A 21,290-nucleotide genomic window follows, 5' to 3' on the forward strand; every position below is an offset into this window, starting at 1 on the left:
TTTTCGAGCTGGGTCAAAGAAGCTGCTACATCCAATTTAGTTGGACTTTACTACTTTTTTTCTAAACTAGCACTTTCTCTGCCTAAAGTTTTCTCTTTCTTTGCAAACATCATGCAAACTCATCATTTTTTTAAACCTCAAAACAAAAACAAATTCGAATAAGTCAGCTCAAAGCTAGCGTCTATTATGGCGTACCTGCAACAATAGGTCAATGAACGGTCATTCTGTTTGCTAAATTCGGATTCGTTGCTTGACTTCAGAGCGTTACGGAAAGAATTCAAAAGCAAAATTGGTATACGTGCTACGGTCAAATAACATGTACGCTAAATCATAAAAGGTCCGTACTGACTGAAAACCTGACCTGACGGAAAGCATTCGCAAAAAGACTTCGTAAGACAACATCAAGTCAAGCAAAGGCATTCCACAAGCTTATCTAAATAATTCAATTACATCTTAACTTGCTAAACAGTTAAAGGTATATTTCTTTTAATTAATCTGTTAATTCTAAGGATACTTATGCCAGGTGGTGTCAAGTCATATACCTAGTTTCCAGTATATGGATTTCGTGTAACTAACGCCGAAGTTCTTCGGCGTACAACTGAAACGTTTTTGGCGCATTGGCGTAAGGGTACTTACAAAGATTGTTTGATTTTCAGTTGGCGTAAAGTAATAATTCCAGCTCGGCGTGAATGACTCCATAATCGATCGATTTTTAGCTTCCGTTTGGCTAAATTTGCTTTTGCTCGCTTGCGCTCGCGTCAATTTATTTCTATTTCTATTTCTATTTGGTTGAGTTGCAGGAGGCTTTAAGGCCTATTTTCCCAACTATAGACGCTTTCAATGAGTGCCCCGTCAGCACCTTGGACTGACTACCCAATTCCCCTGCTCACATGGCATGGGTTGAATCGGGCGAATGTTCATTCACTTGCCAAGTGAACCGCTGTGAGTGGGAATCGAACCTCAGTCGCCTGTGCAGTAACCAAGGTCAATGATCACTATACCACAGCGCCTTCTTATTAATTATGTTGGCACATGCACCTCTTTTCCCATCTTGCACCCTTATTGGAAAATTGAATGTTGGTACATTTGAAATTTTGCTTGGCGTGAGGCTTGCTGCACGGAAAAATATCTTCGGAGCGAGATTTCGTGGAATCCATACTGGCCTAGTTTGCACCCCCTTTTATTTTTAATCAGTTTTTTACCGTCAACTGCTCTAACTAATTGGGACTATCTGTAATCTTACAAAACATGGAATGGCAATTTGGCCACCATTTCACCAAACCTCCAAAGTCATTTGGAGTCACCAAGTCACCGAGTAGGCTTTTAAATCGAAATATGAAAAAAAACGCCCTAGCCGCCGCTACACCGGATAGCAACTCCAGAAGATTTTTCAAGTTTTAATTTTTTTTTCAAAATCTGTCCTATCTTGTAGAGCTTTGAAAAAGAAAGAAAATGAGGGGTCATAGGCCTCCAGAGGATTAGTGGTTGTAAAGATATTCAAATTTTAGTGTCAAAAATTTGACTAAAAATGTCAAAAAAAAGGTTAGGAAAATAGCTTGGAAAAATTCGAAAAATGTGTCAAAAAAGAAAAAAAAGAAATTTTCCAGTCATGCTTCTTAAATTTTGCATATTTATTTTTCTAGTGTAGCTAGAGACCTCAAATTTGGAGGGAGAATTCTTTGATGGTGTTAAAATATTATTATATAAAGATATTTGTAAACTATTTAGTATATTTATCAAAATAACGAAAAATATATCTTTTTTTTGAAAAAAGAAGACATTGCATTGTTTTATTTTTGTTTTTGAAGAAAATAGCTTGGAAAAGGTTGAAATGAGTCAAAAAAGGTGGTAGGACCCATTTCCAAGGGGCCTCTGGAAATGGAGGAACAAAAACTTATGAGTAAAGAATAAGTTTTTCTGAAAGGAGAAACCCCAAATGAAAAGAAAATCCATTTCGGCAGAAATAAAAACTTTTTTTTAGGACATTCCCATGCTAAAGAAGCAAAAAAGTTAAAAAAACTACATGAAAAGGAAAGAACTAGAATTAGCGATTGTGATTTTTGAATTCCTCACCCTTTTTCTGATAAACATACAAAGTTTCAGCCTACAAATACATTTTCCTCCGTTTCCAGACACATTTGTTTTTCGATAGTTGCAAATTTTTTTTCTCCTGTCGACAAACAATTTTCAAAATGTTGCAAAACGTTCGGCATTTTACCAATTTGCCGTCTAGCCCGTGTCCACAGTGTTATATACCGCTGGAAAGCTAAGATCACGGGCTTTCATTTAGTAAAAACCGGAACGCTTTAGCATACATAGAAGAAAAGTTCCAAGGGTTCAAAGTTCACGGAAAAATGAAACATTTGGTTTGACGTCAACAAAACTCAAAAGTTGCATGACTTCTGGAGTTGCTACACCGGACATCAGATCAGAGAGTGCCGCGGCAAAAAATGTCCAATGCAAATTTTTCACTCCCAAATAAAGTACACCGGACACTACACCGGACTTATGTCCGATGATTTTGTTTTCCAGTTATTTCTGCACCGGACAAAGTCTGGTGTATCTGTAATGTAAGCTCAAAATACGCTTTCGAATGGTTTCTAAAGAAGGCGGAACACACTATATATGGGTATATGGACTTATTGTCCCATTATAGTAGGTATTCTGCTTTCTTTACTTTAAAGAAAAACGCTTTAGAATGTTTCTAAAGAAGGCGGAATACACATGAATTTATTGTCCCAATATAATAATCAGCCTTGCTTCTTTAAAAATACTTTTTACAATGTTTCTAAAGAAGGCGAAATACAGCTATGTATGGATTTATTGTCCCAGTACTGTATAGACAGGAGACCCGTTGTGTGTTTTTTTATAACTTGATGTACACAAGACGGGTTCAAGCTGTGAGTCCAATATTGTCGTCTACAAATATCAAATATGTCCTCAGGTGCTGAGGGGCCATAGAATGCAACCCCCCTGGCTCTTAGGGGGGGCTAGAGCCTAAAGTTCTGGTTGGGGGCTCTTTTTCCCTAAGATCAGGGGGGGGCTACTTACTCAGGGGGGCTATTTGTTTAGGTCTGTTGACTGGGGGCTAACCTAACAACTTTTTCCAAGAACTAAGAAATTTTTCTTACTTCTTATTTTTGATACCCTTACAGTGCACTTTTTCAAAATTTTCCAAGAAAATGTGGAATTTTTCCTCTGAAATTGACCAATTTTGTACCAATTTTACCAAAAAATCGGCCTTTTATCACAATTTCCTACCCTTACAGTGCAGTTCAGTACAGTTTTGTAATTTCCTACCCTTACAGTGCACTAGCTGAACTATGAAAAACCTACCCTTAAGGGCCGAACGTCTGGTAGGCATTTAAACCTTGAGCGCCCCCCCCCCCCGGGTGTAATAATGAAGTCGTACTATTGACGTTTGTTGATAAGAATTTCAAAGAAGACATTATACATTTGGTATCTCTTTCTCTTGTGTGGACATGCAAAATGAAGACCCTGCATTGTTTGAATTTTTTTCCATTCTAACATTTTTGTTTTTTGTGTATTTTGGTAGGGGGGCTGTCTATTTCGAATTTTGGTGGGGGCTAAATCTCTGGGGGGGGCTGAACCTTCAGGGGGGGGCTTCAACCCCTCTGCACTCTATGAGGGGTATTTTGAGTTGTGCCTTGGTCTATCTTAGGTTTCAAACATCAAATTTCTACTTATCAACATCACTCTCTTCTTCAATCAAAAACCTTCTAAAAATTTTGCCTGCAAAAAGTGATGTCTTACGTTTTGTCTGGAAACAAACAGCATACCATTTGCCAATGATATCTACCTTTCAGTTAGTCACACTAGCGTACCGCCGAAATGCGTATCAAAGATTAATGCTGCAAAAGCGCTCTATCGTTTACCTGACTCTCAAGCAAAAAAATGCGCCGTAAAACTTCTAAAGGGATTCATGAAAAAATAACCCGGCACTTTTTAATGAAATTAACATTTTCAAAAACTATGAGAAATTGCCTAAATTTGAGCCATAGATGAAAAAATTTGAGCGAAGCCAACCTTGAGAACTAATTTGAAGATCAACTTCCCAAGAAAAAGATCTACCGGGGAGACGGAATCCACCTAGATCTGCCAGCAAGTTCTAGTTCTAGTTCTACTAATAATAGATAATACGCTAACGTACATTATCATGATATAGGTTTGAATAGCAAGGTTTGAATTTGACGAATAGCTGATGAACCAGCCTCCTCATTTAACAGGTTACTTGCTCTTTCAAATTTGTCCTCTTGCATGTAACTCAACATTTAATGCTGTTGCAGTGACTCCGAAACGCTTTGAGCATTCCACAAGGGTTTCCAAAGGTGCCCATTTATTCCAGATCCTTGATAAAATCAGCATGAAGGACTCTATAGGTGGAGGTTTTGGTTTAGCTGATCCAACAATTGACGTTAATTGTTCCACGATCTTTAGTCAAAGGATAGTTCCCAGTGTTCAAAGCAGCCTGACCTGCTCTCACCCCATTTTCAATGCAAAACTGGACTGCCTCCTCTATTTGCTTGTTTTTCAAGTTTGTCTTTTTTCTAGTTACATTTGCTTCATACCTTGTTGATTGCTTTTTCACTCTTAAGCTAAACTTTGGTTTCATTGTGATGTCTTTCTTTTTAAATATTATTTTGACTAAAAAAGAAACTTGAGATAACTCAAAATAGATCCAGAAAACTATCTAAAAAGGAATAGTTTATGACAAAAAGTCCCAAAATGTACATGGAAACATTGGCTACATGTATTCTTTTGAGTTTTATCGCTCAAATTATTGAAATTCCAAAAAGCTGATGTGGGTTTTGGGGTACACATGATGTGGTTTATGTAGTACATTAGGTGGTTACTGAAAGCTTAAGTTTGCAGCTACATTATGCATGGCTAACAAATTAAGTAAGAGGATTAGGTGCAAAAAATCAATGCTCTATGTTGATTCCACTGTGCACAGTGGCCATATTTATGCGTGTGGGGTTTGGGGTACATAGAGTAAAAATATGAAATCTTTGAAACATTGTTGAATCTTTGGAGAAGAAATAAAATAAATGATACCTATCAGGAAGAGGTTATATTGACCAAAACTTTGAGTATACAAACTAACAATATTACACCTTAGCCTATTAGAATTTTATAGCCGTCCACTTTTTACTGCGGTTTTTGGGGTCCATTATCTTGGGTGCTACATGCTAATTTGACCTTATATACTTCAAATCAAAAATGGGGAAAAAGATAATCAAAATGGCAAAAGTGAAATGTTTTAGGGCCATTAGCCACAGACTATAAGTAGTGGCTGAAGCAGATTCTCCTTAAAAAAAGAATTTTTTAGATCTAGAAATCACTATTTCTAAGCATAAATGTTGGATGTTTTTTTAACCAAATAATCTGTTATGTTAATAATCGTAGGATTGTCCCTGTAACAAGTTTTAAAACTGTAAGGTTTGCCATTTTACTAGATAATGAACTAGATTTTTGAAATCGAAAAGGAAAAGTCCACATGATGGGAAATTGAATCTGGACCAATAGTTTGCTATTACAGAGTGTAAATATCTTGTCTTGATTGTCAATATTTACCTTATTCTCATCTCAGATTTTTTAAGATGTATCCTGCAACTCATCAATGTGCACCAGGTGCCTGGGAAAAGGTAAACATTATTTTTCATTGCTACTCTATTTTTCAAAAGTAGATTGATTGAATTCAAGCTGTTAAGTATTGTGTTGAAATGAATCAATTATCTTTCAGCATTATGAATGTCAAGAATGAAAGAGAATTAACTATCAATAAAGAGCAGTCCTCTTAAAAATCGAACAAAATAAAGGCTTGACATCGTTTTGATAAAATGTAACCAGATTATTAGCATAAAAAATTTTGTCAACTCTTGTTTAATCTTGCATTTTTACTGCGAAATATATTTTGTGAAGAGATACATCACTAATTGACTTGACATCATTTCATATCATGTTTATTTTAGGAAAAGGTCAAGACATTACTGAAAAAATTCGAATTTCCACGCGAATCAGCAGAAGAATTGATTTCAAAGATGAATGAAGACTTTTCGTACGGGCTAAAAAACGGTGGAGATTACCATAGTCCAGTTAAAATGTTGTTGACTTATGTACATGGTCTTCCAGATGGCACTGAAACAGGGGACTACTTTGCACTTGATTTAGGCGGAACCAATTTCCGTGTTTTATTGGTTAAACTGAACGATGGGAATGTGTCAATGAGTCATGAGACTTTTCCAATATCTCAAGAAATTATGAAAGGTGATGCCGATGGTTTGTTTGGATACATTGCAGAATGTCTTGCAAAATTTGCCAAACTAAAGTTAGGTCAAGAGACAAGAAAACTTGGAACAGTAGGGTTTACTTTTTCTTTTCCTGTACGCCAGGAAAGTTTGACCTGTGGATCATTGATTAAATGGACTAAAGGTTTTGATGTGGACGATGTGGAGGATCATGATGTAGTTGCACTACTTCAGCAAGCAATTGAGAAACGCAATGTAAGTTTTGGACACTAATTCAAAAATTATTATAACAATATTTTAACTCATTGTAGCTCATATTGTTATTCACCTAAAAGGGCGATAATTCTTTCTTTCTCGCCCAAAACTGAGCTTGTTTTAGACAAAAAGAATTAGGTAATTTTGAGAGAGAGTAATTATATCAAGAACCCGTTTTGGTGAGTTAGCGTTTTGTCAATACACGTTTTTTTTTTAAGAAACACACCTTTAAGAAACACGAGGCTCAGAATGCCTAAAAACTAAGAAACATCTAAGAAACATGCTGAGTCTGAGAATGAGAAAATAACATTTTTTAATTCGTTTTTTTTAAGAACTTTCCAATCCAACCTTCCATGAAGCTGATTATGTCAAAAAGTTTAGAAACATGTAAGAAACATTTAAGGCTCAAAAGACATTGAGGCTGCTTGGTAAAACTAGTTTCTTAAAAAAAAAAAAAACGTGTATTTGCAAGATCTAATTTTGCGGTGAATTTTTTCAATACTGCCAAATTCACTAAAATCATCCATATCCAACAAATCAAAATTGGTTCCCTAAGATTATCCATATCAACAGAACGTCTAGGTTAGTTCAGTTACTTCAAAGTTGAGTATGACTGTACGTTTTTCACTTTTTTGTCAAATCTACGAAAAGAAATTGTGAATGCTTTGAGAGTCACTTTAAAGACCAAATAAACTTATTCCAACCGTTCTTAAATACAAAAATTAAGCAAAGTTTTGAGGAGTATGTATAATAAAAATGAGCAAAATTATCCATTTCATGAGGGTGGTGTACCCCTTTTTGAGCACTGGAAAGCAGTGACTCCACAGTGGAATAAGTGCCGGTGGTGGTGTGACAAAGGTTTTCCCAAAATGGTATTTATTCATTACAGTGTCATGGAGAAAGTGCATGACCCCCAATAAAATGTCTTTAAAATGTCCCCCTAAAATGTCTTTATATTGTTTATAGGAAATTGAAGTTGAGCAGATTGCGTTATTGAATGATACAACCGGAGTGATGATGTCTTGTGCTTATAACGATCCTGATGTTATGGTTGGGATGATCTTAGGTAAGAAAGTTGCATGTTGTTTGTACCGTATTTCATATAATACCGATATACCCTGTCTAATTCCGTCATAACAACTTTCTGGTCTTTTAAATGTTTATAAAACCTTCTCAGTAAGCTGTTTAAAAGAACTACAGAAACTATTTTGCAGACCAGATACTTGTTATGACGGAATTGGACAAGGTTACACGAAGTTATGGCACATAATAATATCTGAACCATAAAAGTGGTCATAGCAGGGTTTGAAAACAAAACATCTAACATTCAAATTGTTTCCTTTGTTTTACAAGTTTGTTACAAGATACAACACGTGATTTAAATTGTTTTGCTTATGGTGTATTGTTTGCAATAATGTTTTACTGCCGCTGCACCCATTGAGTTTAAAGCCCCGAAGGGGCTAGAGATGAATCTTTAACCTTTCTCAAGCAAGAAAAAGTGAGACCTTAAGGTTTGCGATTGTGTGTTATATTGGTGATGTCATTCTGTGAGTCATTTTGATAAGATAACTATCACCTTATTGGGCTTTTCCAGAAAAAAAACGTATACCCCCTGTTGAGGAGGTCCATCCCTCTGTGGCTCGAAATGCTGTAACCCCTCTGGAATTCTGAATTTTACTATGATTTAAAAAGCTACCCCATGGAATTTGAGTTATTTTTGACAGATTTTTGTATCTCCCTATGACATTCCGCCACATACCTTACCCCCTTGGAACGGAAATGGACCTTATGAGGTATACGGTTTTTTTCTGGAAAAACTTATTCCAAAGAACGACAACACTCGAGTTATTATTTCACCACCTTATTCCAAAGAATACTTCTCTGTGATGTGAGTTAATAACTTGTGAAATTATTCATTAATTAGTCAAAAATGATCTATGATCGAGACAATGCAATGACTTCATTCAACTCTGTTAAACTTAACTTGAACCAAGTCCTCTTTAATACAGCTTTTAGAGCAAGGGTTGATAAAGATGTATTAAAAGTTTGTATCGCCTAACATAAAAAACTTCTATAAAGACGCACTTTAAAGTTCGAGTTAAGACGTCGTAACTCGGGATTTTTATATCTCAGGTTTTCATAACTCGGGTTTAATTTTCTCAGGTTTTAATAAAACTTCTAATTTTCAGGAACTGGTTCAAATGCCTGTTACATGGAGAAATTGGAATATGTTGGCAAATGGTTTCACCCACAATCTCCTTACAAAGAGTGCATTATCAATACGGAATGGGGAGCATATGGTGATATGGATGAATTGCAATCAGTTAGTACATCTTATGACAAGATTGTTGATGAAGAATCATTATATCCTGGAAAACAATTGTAAGTGCTGGGTGATTTTCCTGCTTTTTTTATACACCTTTTCGACCGTAGCCGCCAATTGCCGCGCGGGCATTTTTTGTCCGTTTTACCAACCTAAAACCGTCCAAGTCTTTTTTTCGCACCTATAGGCAATAGAAAAAGGTGTACACAAAGGATTGGATCGAGTTTAGGGGATAATTAAATAATTAAGTGGCACTTGTCTGACCGCGCTACTAGACTATGGTCGAAAAGGTGTATTTTGGTGTAGAGAACGGGAGTTGGTTGGTAGTTTTTTGGCAACCAGAAAAGTTGTTGAAAGGGTGAGAAATGCAATTTTTTCTATTTTGTGTTAATTCCACAGATCTGTAAAGCCCGAAGATTTGCGGCTTTTATCGAAAAGTGAAGCCTAGGTTTGAAAGGATTTCCTACCAAAGTCACGTAACTAAAATATGCAATTTCACCGGTTTGAGAGATGTGAAATAGCGTTTGCCGCCTACTTTTTTTTGATCTCGCGCTCCGAAAACAATTAAAATGCTAGATCCTATCCATCGGCACGAAATTTAAAAAGTCAAATTTTTGCTTCACTTTTTTTTGCTGGAGAAAGCTTAAAGTTGCCTATCTAGTCCTTCGGGCTTTACAGATATCTGTGGTTAATTCTGCTTTAATTGTTTTAGGAAAGTCGAAGTCGGATTGAAATTATTTTATTTTATTCTTCGTTTTTATACGACATTACAAATTAGTCACTTTTACTGACTTTTCCTGACTTTTCCTCGGCTTTCAATTTTCTTTAATTGTATAATTCGCTTGTTTTTACGATTACTTTAATGGCCTGAGAGATATAATCCCGGGTTATGGAAACCTAAGTTATAAAATCCCGAGTTATGACGTCTTAACTCGAATTTTTTAAGGTGTGCCTTTATTTTCCGAGCTAACTTCCGAGTTAACTCAGTCATTTTAGATGTACCTAAATTTTCGATCTTTATAACTCGGGTTTTCCAGGCCTCGATGTTTTTTAACAATTTAATTAACGAAACTCGAAATGAAATGATTCATCTAATCAGTATCCACTGCTTTTACCTCTTACTTAGATTCGAGAAGATGATATCTGGCATGTATCTTGGTGAAATCGTTCGTCAATGCATTCTGTCTCTAATCAAAGATTTTGTCTTATTCCGAGGCTACATATCACCACAGTTGAGCAAAAAAGACAGTTTCACTACAATTTACGTATCTGAATTTTGCAGGTAATAGGAAAACTTTGTTCTGTTTTTTAAAAGTTTTTAGATAAAACGCAATGAAAATGTCAAAAAAAAGAAGAAAATAAGACTAGAGTAGTTGCTTGAGATTTGTACTGATTTTCATTCATATTCAGTAATTAGTCGAGAAAAAAATATAAAAAATTGAAGTAGAAGGGGTTTCTTTTTTTCAATCATTATATCACTTGAAGCGATTTTAACCTCCTTGACATAACATGAGGCTGGATGCTATGTATTTCTAAACTAGGGTGCCTGAAGGTCTACTACGCTGTATCGAAAATGACGTATTCATGATATGCACCACTGCAATGACTTCACGAAATTATGCAACTTTTCTGTGTTTTTTTTCACCCAATACGTCACTTTTTCTATTGTTTAAGTGACGTATTGGGTGGAAAATTTTAAAAGTTCTCAGAAGACTCTCCAGTATGGTGCATATCATGAATTGGCTGTGAAATAGCGAGCACCTCACTCAAAACCGGTATTTTTCATCCCGTTTCTAAGTGAATTCAGAGTGATAAAAAAATCGCGTGTTGGAATAGAGAGGCTAGAAAACCTTAATCTGGTACCCGATGTAGAAATTTTCTTCCGACACGCTAAAGCTCTGAAGGTCGGGAAAATTTTCAACATCTGGAAGGTTTAGAATACAAGACCGCGTAATTTTTTAGAAAAATGGGCCCGAGTGCAATTTGGAAAGGGAAGGTGTCATGGCCGACAAAATTTGGGTCAGAAAAAACTTCAAAAGGTTTCACGAAATAATTTCAAATACAAAACTTTTTGGAGAAGTAATCATGCAAAATATTATTCTTTTCACAAGGAGGGCATGTAGAAATACTCAAATAAGTATTTTTCCTTCTTTAAACTGATAACAGAAGCAAAAACAAGATAGAAATAACATTGTACACAAAAAAGCCCGAAAGAAGAGAAAAGTCATAATCATCATCTATAATAACACTAAAAGAAAAACTAAAGGTATAGAAAATGAATACTAACCCTCAATGAACACTTTTGTGAAGTTTGATAAAGATTTTATCCAAAAAACTTCAGTTCTGGAACACTGAAGTCGGTTTGTCGGTTGTCGGCCGATTGACAACAGTTATATTTGGATGTACAGTTTTTGAAAAAAATCTGAAAAATCTACAAAAGCGCCAATTTTTATAAAAACTAGTCTTGTTTTAAACAAAAATTACTTTTAAAGGTGTTTTTATTAATAATCAATGTCATAAAACTCGTTAAATAAGTCAATTTGTAAGTGATTTTCTAATTGATTGCATAAATTTAATACCTCTTTTTTACGTGTTTTTAACACTTTCCGAAAAGTGAATTTTGACTTTAAAAGCTCATAAGTAGAAAACAAGTTGGTCAAATTTAAAAAGTGATAGCTCAAATTTTAAGTTAGGATATCTACTTCCTAAATATCAAAACTCCAAGCACTTTGGGACATTTGTTCGGCCTCAAGATGTCGGGAAACGTCTGAACTTTTTCGTGGGTCACCCGGTAGTTTAGGCTAGATGTGAACAAGATGGGGCATGTCGTCCCTAACGAAAATTCCGCTCTGTAGGTGCTAGCTCCTGTAACCATGTAAAATCATAATAGATCTTATCGGAGTTTTTGATTTTTCTAAAAAAGCGATGCATTGTGGGATTGTTTCGGCGGTATTACAATAGAATTCACTCGAGGAATTTCTAAGAGATTTCTATTATAATACCCACAAAGCTTTTTTAGAAAAATAAAAAAGCCCGATAAAATCATAATTCACAGTCTTTATATCTATTATTTTTCCAGTGGTGATGCAATGAAATGTGTGAACATCTTACATCAATTAGGATATGAGGCAGCCACCATTGAAGATTGTCACGTTATGCAAGATATTTGTATCGCTGTTTCGCTTCGTGCCGCTCGATTAGCTGCCGCTGGTCTTACCTGCATTTTAAGAGTGAGATTTCTTTTTCTTTGGCAAACGATATTTAAAAAAAAAGTTATTTACAAGTCTCTATGTTTAATTTAATTGAAGGCTGACGGCAAAGATTTCCGACTTTATTACATGAATATTACTAGTCATTTTATTTATTAACACGAATTGAAAAATTTCGTGTTAATAAAAACCCCCTTAAATTATTAAGACCAGCCGTGGTGTAATATTCGTGCAATAAGTAATATTCGTATAATAAGGTAGATTTCCTGTTTGATTGATTTATCTTGGATTTCATTTTTTTCGAAACATAAGTTTGAATAATAAACGGGTTCGAGTAAACGCGGGGGGGGGCGGGAAAATTTTCAAAATTTTAATAAACGGGGGGGACCTAACTGCCGGGGGGGGGGTTGGAAATTGTAATTACTAAAACCCTGAAATAAAGATAAATATAGCCTAAAATCAGGATATTTAGAGCAGAATAAGGGACCTTCTCTTTGAAAGCTGAAAGAATTCTTAAAAATAAACAAACGGGGGGGTCCTAATAAGGTCCGGGGGGTTTGGAAAATTTTCAAAAAAGCGGGGGCCGTTTATTTGGCACCTAAGAGTAGCTAATATGCTGTCTAAACCCTATTTCTATTCGCCAAATCATCCATTTTAAGGGCAGATGGTATTAAACCTCTTTGTGTTTCTTTTAGTGTTTTGGTTATTTTAAGGCTATGAAAACCCCCCGGGTTACTACTGTTTTTATTTTAACTTTGCTAAAATTTATGAAAAAAAAGTGATCTTGGATAGAACTGAAATTCCAAAATTTTCCATTTTTTTCCAAAAATCTCCCACATTTTATATGAATCTCCCCCAAAAAGGTACCCGACAAGAGTCTGTCCTGCCTGGGACTAATTGAGGAGAAAAAGGTACCCTGACCAGCGGCATACCCCCATACCCTTTTGTGCTCAATTACCCACCGCGGATTTTGTCCCCTTTTGTGTACTGCATTGATAAACATATAAATTTCTTTTTTTCACAGCGTTTGAAACGATCATCAGTAAGTGTGGCCATGGACGGAAGTCTTTACAAAAAACACCCAACGTTCAAACGATTCATGCATCAAGCATTGGAGGAATTTTTGCCAACAACACAGGTTAATTTGAGGCTGGCTGAAGATGGCTCAGGGCGTGGGGCGGCTGTTGTTGCAGCCGTAGCTCAACGACTTGCAAAAACCGCCCTTGTCGATTAGAAGAATCAAGAGATTTTTTAAACAACTGATTGATAATGGTAAAAAGCATCTAGAGTAGAGATATAAAATTTCCAAATTTGTTAATTATTTTAGAATATGGTGAACTAATGTGATGGCCTTTCTATCGAGATGATACTTTTTGTGCCAAGTATTCTGTCAGAATTTCCTCGAAACCTTGAAAAGAATCTCTCACTGGGTTTCTTGGTACCGTTAGAATCTGAATTATATGTAGATTAATAAAATCCGAGTCTCACAATTAGGAAAATGAAATCAAACCTAAGGTGTGATTTTTAGCTTTAACTAAAACTGGTGTATTTCTGAGCATCCCTTCTTTTATCAGATATTATTAGACCACGCCGAACCTATCAAAGTCGTACGGTTTCCAGTAGTGGTGAAGAAGTAAAGCTCGAATCTCATTGGCTTTCCACTTTTTCAAAGATCCAGGCTATTTATTATCAAAGATTCAGGCTATTTAATTCCGTATTCTAATTCAAAGTTGATAAATTTCAGAATTCAAATCCGAATCTTGTGTTCTCCGTGTTCTTGTGTCCGCAATGGGAAAAATAAATTTTAAGATGGTAATGACTGAATCTTGTGTTCTCTGTGTTCTTGTGTCCGATTTTATCAATTACAGAATTCAAATCCAAATCTTGTGTTCTTGTGTCCGATTTTATCAATTACAGAATTTCCAAATCCAAATCTTGTGTTTTCTGTGTTCTTGTGTCCGATTTTATCAATTACAGAATTCCCAAATCCAAATCTTGTGTTCTCTGTGTTCTTGTGTCCGATTTTACGGTTAGTGTAAAACGCAGGTCACAGGTCACAGGTCACGGGTCACAGGTCACAGGTCAGTGTTGACAGGTCAGCTTCAAGTACTGTAAAACACAAAGAAAATGTTTGAAAAACAGTTGTTAATGTGAAAAATATAATTCCAAAGGTATTTTATTGATCTAGAACTATTTTAAAGCCAAAAATCTATCTACCTGCTTACCACGTGCTTTCGCGTTTTATGCCGTGTATATAACACGGACCTGTAATACTTGTATTATATATTACACCTAAATCAAACATGTAATAAAAATTATCTTTTCAATGTTATATGCATGTTACGTATGTTAATACAAAGAATACGTATTAAAAAACATTGATCTCACCTTTTGCTTTAAACTGCCCCCTAACAGGAAAATAGCTATTACACAATCACTATGTCATATCTCATTTTAACTCATGCATCACCTTGGGTATGGTAACAAGAATTGATGAAAATAGTATCAATGGGATTATATTTTATAAATGTTTCAATATTTTTATCCCCTGCTTTGTGTTTTTGATAAAATGACGTCACTATTTTCATATCTCTAAAACAGCTCTCTTGCTTCAAAACCTGTCAATATATATCCACTTGCAGCGAAGAACACTGAGAACACAAGATTCAGTCTTACTATTTTATAATTTATTTTTCCTATCGTGGGGACACAAGAACACAGAGAACACAAGATTCAGTCTTACTATTTTAGAATTTAATTTTCCCATCACAGTGGACACAAGAACACAGAGAACACAAGATTCAGCTTTACTATTTTAGAATTTATTTTTTCCATCGTGGTGGACACAAGAACACAGAGAACACAAGATTCAGCCTTACTATTTTAGAATTTATTTTTCCCATCACGGTGGACACAAGAACACAGAGAACACAAGATTCAGCCTTACTATTTTAAAATTTATTTTTCCAATCGAAAAAATCATGACGAATCTAGGCTGAGAGATTATGTCAAGCCTGATGGTGAATCTAGCCCGTGAACATTTTTAGCCTGAATGACCAGTTCTTTATCAGCCAATCAGATTGCTTCTTTACTTACTTCACCTTAACCCACGGTTTCAAGGAAATGATTTTTGGGAACCCCGTTTTATAATGTTTGAGACAACAGTGAGTGTTCAAATTGGCACCTTTTATCGCTTGGTCAGCACTTTTTCGAGGTATTTTTGGCCGAAAAAGTACCCTTTATTGTTTGATTTTACGAATCTTTTCCGAAACGGCTTCTCCTTGAGGCTCTGAGGATGTTTATCTTTTAGGGGTACTGGTTTGCCCGAAAACGGGTGTGTGTCGCTTAATTCTTGAAATTGAAATTTAGTCACAATTCAAGAAAAAAAAATTGGGAGTTTGACTGATTTTTACCGAAATGTAACTTTTGGAGGGTCAAAAAATATTTTCGTTCGATATTTGCTTTTTTATAACCCTTAGGGGGACCAAAGTAGATTTTATATTATTCACTACCCTCAGCGGGATTTCAAAGTTCAAACAGCAACCAAGTGCTAAAATTCCGCTTCTAATAGTATATACAAAGGAATCTGACTTTTAAAAGAGCTAAATACTGATACTGATTTTGATGTTATATTTTGTATAAAATTGTAACATGCATTATAGACTTTGAGATTACACCTTATATCTATGATTTTGTCAATTCTTTGAGGGTTTGTTTTACTTTGTTCAGTTTCTTTTCTTCAATTTTCATAAAAGTGATGCACTTTTCTTTTTTATACCGCATATTTTTTTTAGCTTTATAAAATGGATAATTTAAGTAGAATTTTTATATTATTTATCTCATAGAATAATGACCAAAAACATTTTAAATACTTTCAAGGGAAAAAAACTTTTGCAGAGTAATAAACTTTTGATATTTTCGTTTATTTCGGGCATATTCGCGAAAGTTAAACTTTGGCCATGAAATTTTCCCAAAATAGATTGATTTATTTATAATATTGGGATACCTTGTTGAGTTGTTAGATATGACACAAGCTCAAACCCTTTTTTCCAAGCTTGGTGACCAACTAGTCACTACCTAGTTGTGGTTGATATCGAAAAAGTGTGCTCAAATGCTAGCATGTTTGCGTAATACCAAGTTTATGTAGTATGTGTGTTTTTCTGCAACGGAGACAGTAAGATTTTAATTTGACTAGATCTTAATCAGCTGAGGACGACAGTAAATCGTCCTCGATTTTTCGGGTCAGACCTGCGCGGGTTATTCCAAATCGTTTCGGTCACTTGACCGTCCTCAAACGGAAGAAGTTATATCGAATCGCCCAAAGTTCCCTTCACTTTTTTATTTCATTTTCTTATCCACGGATCGCTGATAGTCACCCCAGAATACAGGTTTCCAGGCTGAAATGAATTTTTTTTTCACTGCCACTCTCTAGTGGAACAAGACCACTTCCACTTCTTCCAGATAGTTTTGAAACATCGAAACATGGGATGGCCAAGTTTTCCTAAACGTAGTTTCCGCTACACCCTGAGTATCAGAGGCCAAGTTTTCAATGAGAAAATATTATTCGAGCTGTTGATAACTCACGGTAAGTTTCTGCACCTCAAGCATAAAACCCTTTGCAATATCTTTACTTAACCAGTGTTGATGAAGGAAAGATGTTATTTAAAACTAAAAGAGAGTGCCGTTTATTTAATAACTTTTCCTTTAAGGAGAATTTTCTCCATTGAATGAGCACCGTAAGCAGGGCCTTCAAGCACTCTGAAATCTATTACTGAGTTTCCGCAGTCACAACGGCAACTGCAACGGCAACGTGAAAACATCAGATGGGCTCTTCCAGAAAAAATCCGTTCATGGGGGGGTGGAGGATATTTGATTGTTGACCCCCTTGGCACGGGTTATACCCCTAGACAAACATCAAATCAACCCCGTGGACACAAAAAATTACCCCTGGACATTAAAATTTACCCCCTGGACATTGCAATTTTTTGGTATTTTTTCAATACCCCTGGACAATTCATCCTCCACCCCCCATGAACGGACTTTTTCTAGAAGAGCCCAATTCACGTTGCAGTCTGGCAGTTGCCGTTGTGACTACTTCGATGGCATGATTTGATGGGCGGGCTGTGAGCGAGAGAGGCGAACAAGGGCGCGGCGGCGGGCGGGCTAAGTCAAGCGGATTCATGAAATTCCGAAATCTGATACCGATAATCCGATTTTCTGCCATGCTAAAAAAACTGAAAAAACAACTGAAAAAAGCCCTCGAAAAGAAACATAAAACTAGAACTGAAAATAGTAAAGAAACACAAAACTGTAAAAAGCAGTGAAGAATCTTAGGTTGAAATATAAAGAAAGATGAGTTATGGTAAGTATATGGAGTTTTTAAAGATGTACAAATTACGGTATTTGATGCTCCTAAGCTACTTTATCAAAAAGCTATATCAAAAAGTTGTGTTTTTAACCGGCCACCCATTTAGCATTCTAACAGTCAGGGACAGTCGCCTTATTAGGAGACACCTCCTGATTAGGCTAGGAGACGTCTCCTGATTAGGAGACATGTAGGTCGCTTGGGGTCGCCTTGATTAGGAGACCCGTCTCCTAATTAATTAGGAGACATAAAACTTTGATCTCAATTTTAAGGACTTTAGGCTTTTCCGCGCATTTCGAAACTAGTTTTAATGGAAAGAGCAGCCTCGAATTGGTAAAGTATTAAAAAAATTATCAAAATTTCTCGGTGCAATCGATCACAATCCTAATATAAAGCACTACAAGGAAGCCCCTCTTGATTTTTTTCATATGTCCACCATTTTTCTTTTTGAGACGCTTTTAATCAGAGACAGATTCTTACTTCTGATTGGTTCTTATGGATTATTAGAATTGTGATTGATTCCACCGGTGGATTTTTCTGAAAATCACCATATGGCGGAATCAATTTTTTGTGCTCTTTCCATTGGGAGCAATCAAATCATGCGCAGTTTGCTCGTTCACGAGATTATTACACCCGTCTCCTGATTAGGAGACGTGAACCTCCTGATTAGGAGAGGACCCTGCCGACGCACCGGACTTAACGAACACCGGACACGCGAAAGTCCGGTGTAAAATGAGAATTTTTTTTACCACCGGACAATTTCTACACCGGACTTAAGGAAGTCGGATGTCCGGTGTCGGAGAAAGATATTTTTTCCCACCGGACAATCAAAACACCGGACATGGCCAGTCCGGTGCGTCCGGTGTTTCTTATTTTTTGTTTCATAAATGTCCGGCGTCCAAAATTCCCTGTATGTATGCAACACCGGACTGACACCGGACTTATTGCGTCCGGTGTAGCGAAAGGATACTTTTTGCCACCGGACAAATACACCGGACAGTCCGGTGCGTCGGCAGGGTCCTATTAGGAGACGGGTCTCATAATCAGGAGGCGTCTCCTAATAGGGCGACTGTCCCTGACTGTCTAAAGAACATCATCTCTCTGCATACTATACGATCTGTTAGTATACCAGAGTATACTACGACCTGCTAATACGAGTAAAATATCTTAGTATATATAAGAGGTTGTAGTATACCGTGGAGTGGTCCTAAAAATCCGACAGCTCTGCCTAAAATCCGATGGGGTCAATTCAAAGATACAAACTAAAATAAAAACAAAGCCTTTCGCTGTAACGCAACAAAGATACCAAAGTATCAACTAAACTGAGAAATTTGATACATCTCGGGTAACTTAATTCATGTCCCAGAATTGCATTAATTTTTCCGCCCCAGTTCCAGTCCCTAAACCATAACAAACTATACATTTTTAAAAGCGTATTTGGATGTAGAATACCGTATTCGGTGTAACTTAAATTCTTTCTCAGTATAATTAGAGATATCTTAAGAAAACCTGATTATGACGTCATGATTGATGACGTCATAAATACAAAAAGTTGAATATCTCGAGAAATATAAATCAAAACTTTATGAAATTTGGACCAGTGGTAGAGTACATTGAGATGTTTCAAAAAATTTTGAAAAAATTTCCCAAAATTAATGACATCAGCAGAAATTGCAAGAATTCGAATTTTTGCGATAAAATGCTGACATCAGCAAATTTTCAATTTTTTTAAAAAAGATTCTCCTCCTCTTGATGAGTTCTTTCATTGGTCCAAATTTTATAAAGTTTTGAATATTAGTTCTCGAGATATTTAACTTTTTAAAATTGATTGTGTTCAAAAAAGAATGACATTTTTGGTGTTTTTTGTTGATAAATTTCAAACAGCTATGATTTGTGATAAATTGTGGCTATCAAAAAAAGAAAAAAATCCCAAAAGAGGAATATACTAAATTTTTTGTTCCGAAAAGAACGAAGTCTGTAGTGTAATTGAGCGGCGTTTAAAAAGCGTTTGAACTGTGTGAAAAAATGCGGCTAATTTTCACTGCGGCTAACCATGCAAAGCTCACTTGAAAGCCCTATAACTTCTTTACGGATGAAGGAAGCAAGTCAAGATTTCGGGGATACCCTGGTAAAGGACTGAAGAAACCATATCTGTGAAGAAATGTGGCTCAAGTCATTAAATTGGTGAGTATTTGTGGTTTATTTTTGAAAAACAATATCCTTTGACAAAAAGCATGTTTTACTTAAAGGATAATGTGAAATTAAGCGGGAATTATTGGAAAATAGTCATTTCAGATATAGAACTATAATATTTGATCAAAATTTAACCCAAAATGTGAAATTTTGTGGCTTTTTTTAAAGACATTGTCTTTGGTAAGTAAATATTAGCTTATTGAGTATTACATTATTAAATTTATCAACCATCAGAGCAGTTGAAAATTTATTTTTTGTATGGATTTAGTGAAGTTCAGTGGCTACTCAAATTTTATGCGATACATCTTCTCACATCTCTTGAAAGAAAGTGATATAATGTGGTTTTCTATGATAAACAGGTGTTTTTAACAAAAACCACTATCTTTCCCAGAATCCTGCCAGAGCTAAAAGTTAATTTTTGCACATATAGGATCTAACATTTTTTTAAATATTAAATCAACTGTATTTATGGTGTTAAAAGTGATTATATGTGGCTAATTTAACATATTTTTACAAGCTACATTTCTTTAAAATTGGAAACATTATTATCCTGACTTTACTTTTAGAAACCTTGTTTTGTCAAGGGATTGTGAGAAAGTAAATTCTTATCATATTTTGTGAATGTAGGTGGCTACTTTAACGTGACTGCAAATATATTCTCTCTACCTATAAACCTTAGTGAAAATGTGTGGTTTTTCATCAAAAAATGATGTTTTTCAATAAAAACCACAATTTCTCCCAGAATCTTACCAGCTTAAAGGTTCAATTAAAATCAAATAAGAATCACATAACATTTTTGCAGCAATGCACACAATTTATTTTAATAAAAGTGATTAAGTGTGGCTAAAATTGAATATTCTTACAAGCAGGTTTGAAGGCATCTATTAGTTTAGAATTGGAAACATTACTATGCTGACTGTACTTTTAGAAACTTTTGTTTTATGTTTGTCAAAGGATTTGAGGAAGTAAATTCTTATTCCATTTTGTGAATTTAAGTGGCTACTTTGATTCACATATAATTATTTATTCATAGGAGTATATTCTCATTAACATAATTCTGTAATTACCATTCAGTTTGACAATTTAATTTTCTCAGCAAAAAGTATTGAGTAGAATTGTAGAATTTTCAGAATTTTCAGCTTTAGCCACACTTTTTCACTTTATTTTTATTCTAGTGATATGATTTTTTAAAATCGTTTTAAAAAGACAATTTCTATTCCAATCATTTCTGATAATTTTTTTGTTTTTATTTCAGGATGTCGCTGTTTAATCATTGAGGTCTTTGGCAAAAATTTAGCCACATTTTTTCCCTCAAAATGACTATCAAGACTTTTCAATTGAGTTTGTTTAATTGTGGAAGATTTAAAAATACTTTATATGACAAATTTCTCATCTTTTGAACTTGTTTTTTTTAATAGTAAATCATAGCGTCATCTTATTTATGTTATATTATTAGCGATTTTTTACTAATTTTGGATAATTTTAGATAATAGAAAGTTCGAGTACTTTAGCCACATTTTAACCCATATTCTACACAACAACTGTGTTATAACATATATCAACAGATAGCTTTTGTTCTATTCTTCTCAGTTCTTGAGAATTTTGTTTCTCAAATTAAATGTGCACAAGTGTGGCTAATAATTTGACAGGTCTGAAAAGAAGGGTCGTATATGAAG

General features: G+C 35.3%; 2 protein-coding genes across 3 annotated transcripts in view; both read left to right on the forward strand.

Annotated features, from left to right (window-relative positions):
- The first annotated feature begins 327 nt into the window (after positions 1–327).
- On the forward strand, positions 328–13,358 carry LOC136803713 (hexokinase-4-like). Its single transcript, XM_067060434.1, has 8 exons — positions 328–475; positions 5,612–5,666; positions 5,994–6,524; positions 7,491–7,590; positions 8,714–8,906; positions 9,974–10,129; positions 11,927–12,077; positions 13,081–13,358. The coding sequence occupies exons 2-8, from the start codon at positions 5,622–5,624 to the stop codon at positions 13,288–13,290; spliced, it is 1,386 nt and encodes a 461-aa protein (XP_066916535.1). The 5' UTR covers positions 328–475; positions 5,612–5,621; the 3' UTR covers positions 13,291–13,358.
- Positions 13,359–17,312: 3,954 nt separating this feature from the next.
- LOC136803708 (uncharacterized protein DDB_G0283697-like) overlaps positions 17,313–21,290 on the forward strand; it is a 33,926-nt gene continuing 29,948 nt past the window's right edge. The window contains exon 1 of one of the 2 annotated variants that reach the window (XM_067060428.1): positions 17,313–17,418. In XM_067060428.1, coding sequence (XP_066916529.1) covers positions 17,409–17,418 — 10 coding nt within the window. In that variant the 5' untranslated portion in view covers positions 17,313–17,408. The remainder of the gene's footprint in view (positions 17,419–21,290) is intronic. The other variant, XM_067060427.1, reaches the window with a different exon arrangement.

The sequence above is a fragment of the Clytia hemisphaerica genome, unplaced genomic scaffold, assembly GCF_902728285.1.
Source record: "Clytia hemisphaerica strain Z4C2 unplaced genomic scaffold, Clytia hemisphaerica genome assembly, whole genome shotgun sequence".
NCBI classification, from domain to species: Eukaryota; Metazoa; Cnidaria; class Hydrozoa; order Leptothecata; family Clytiidae; genus Clytia; species Clytia hemisphaerica.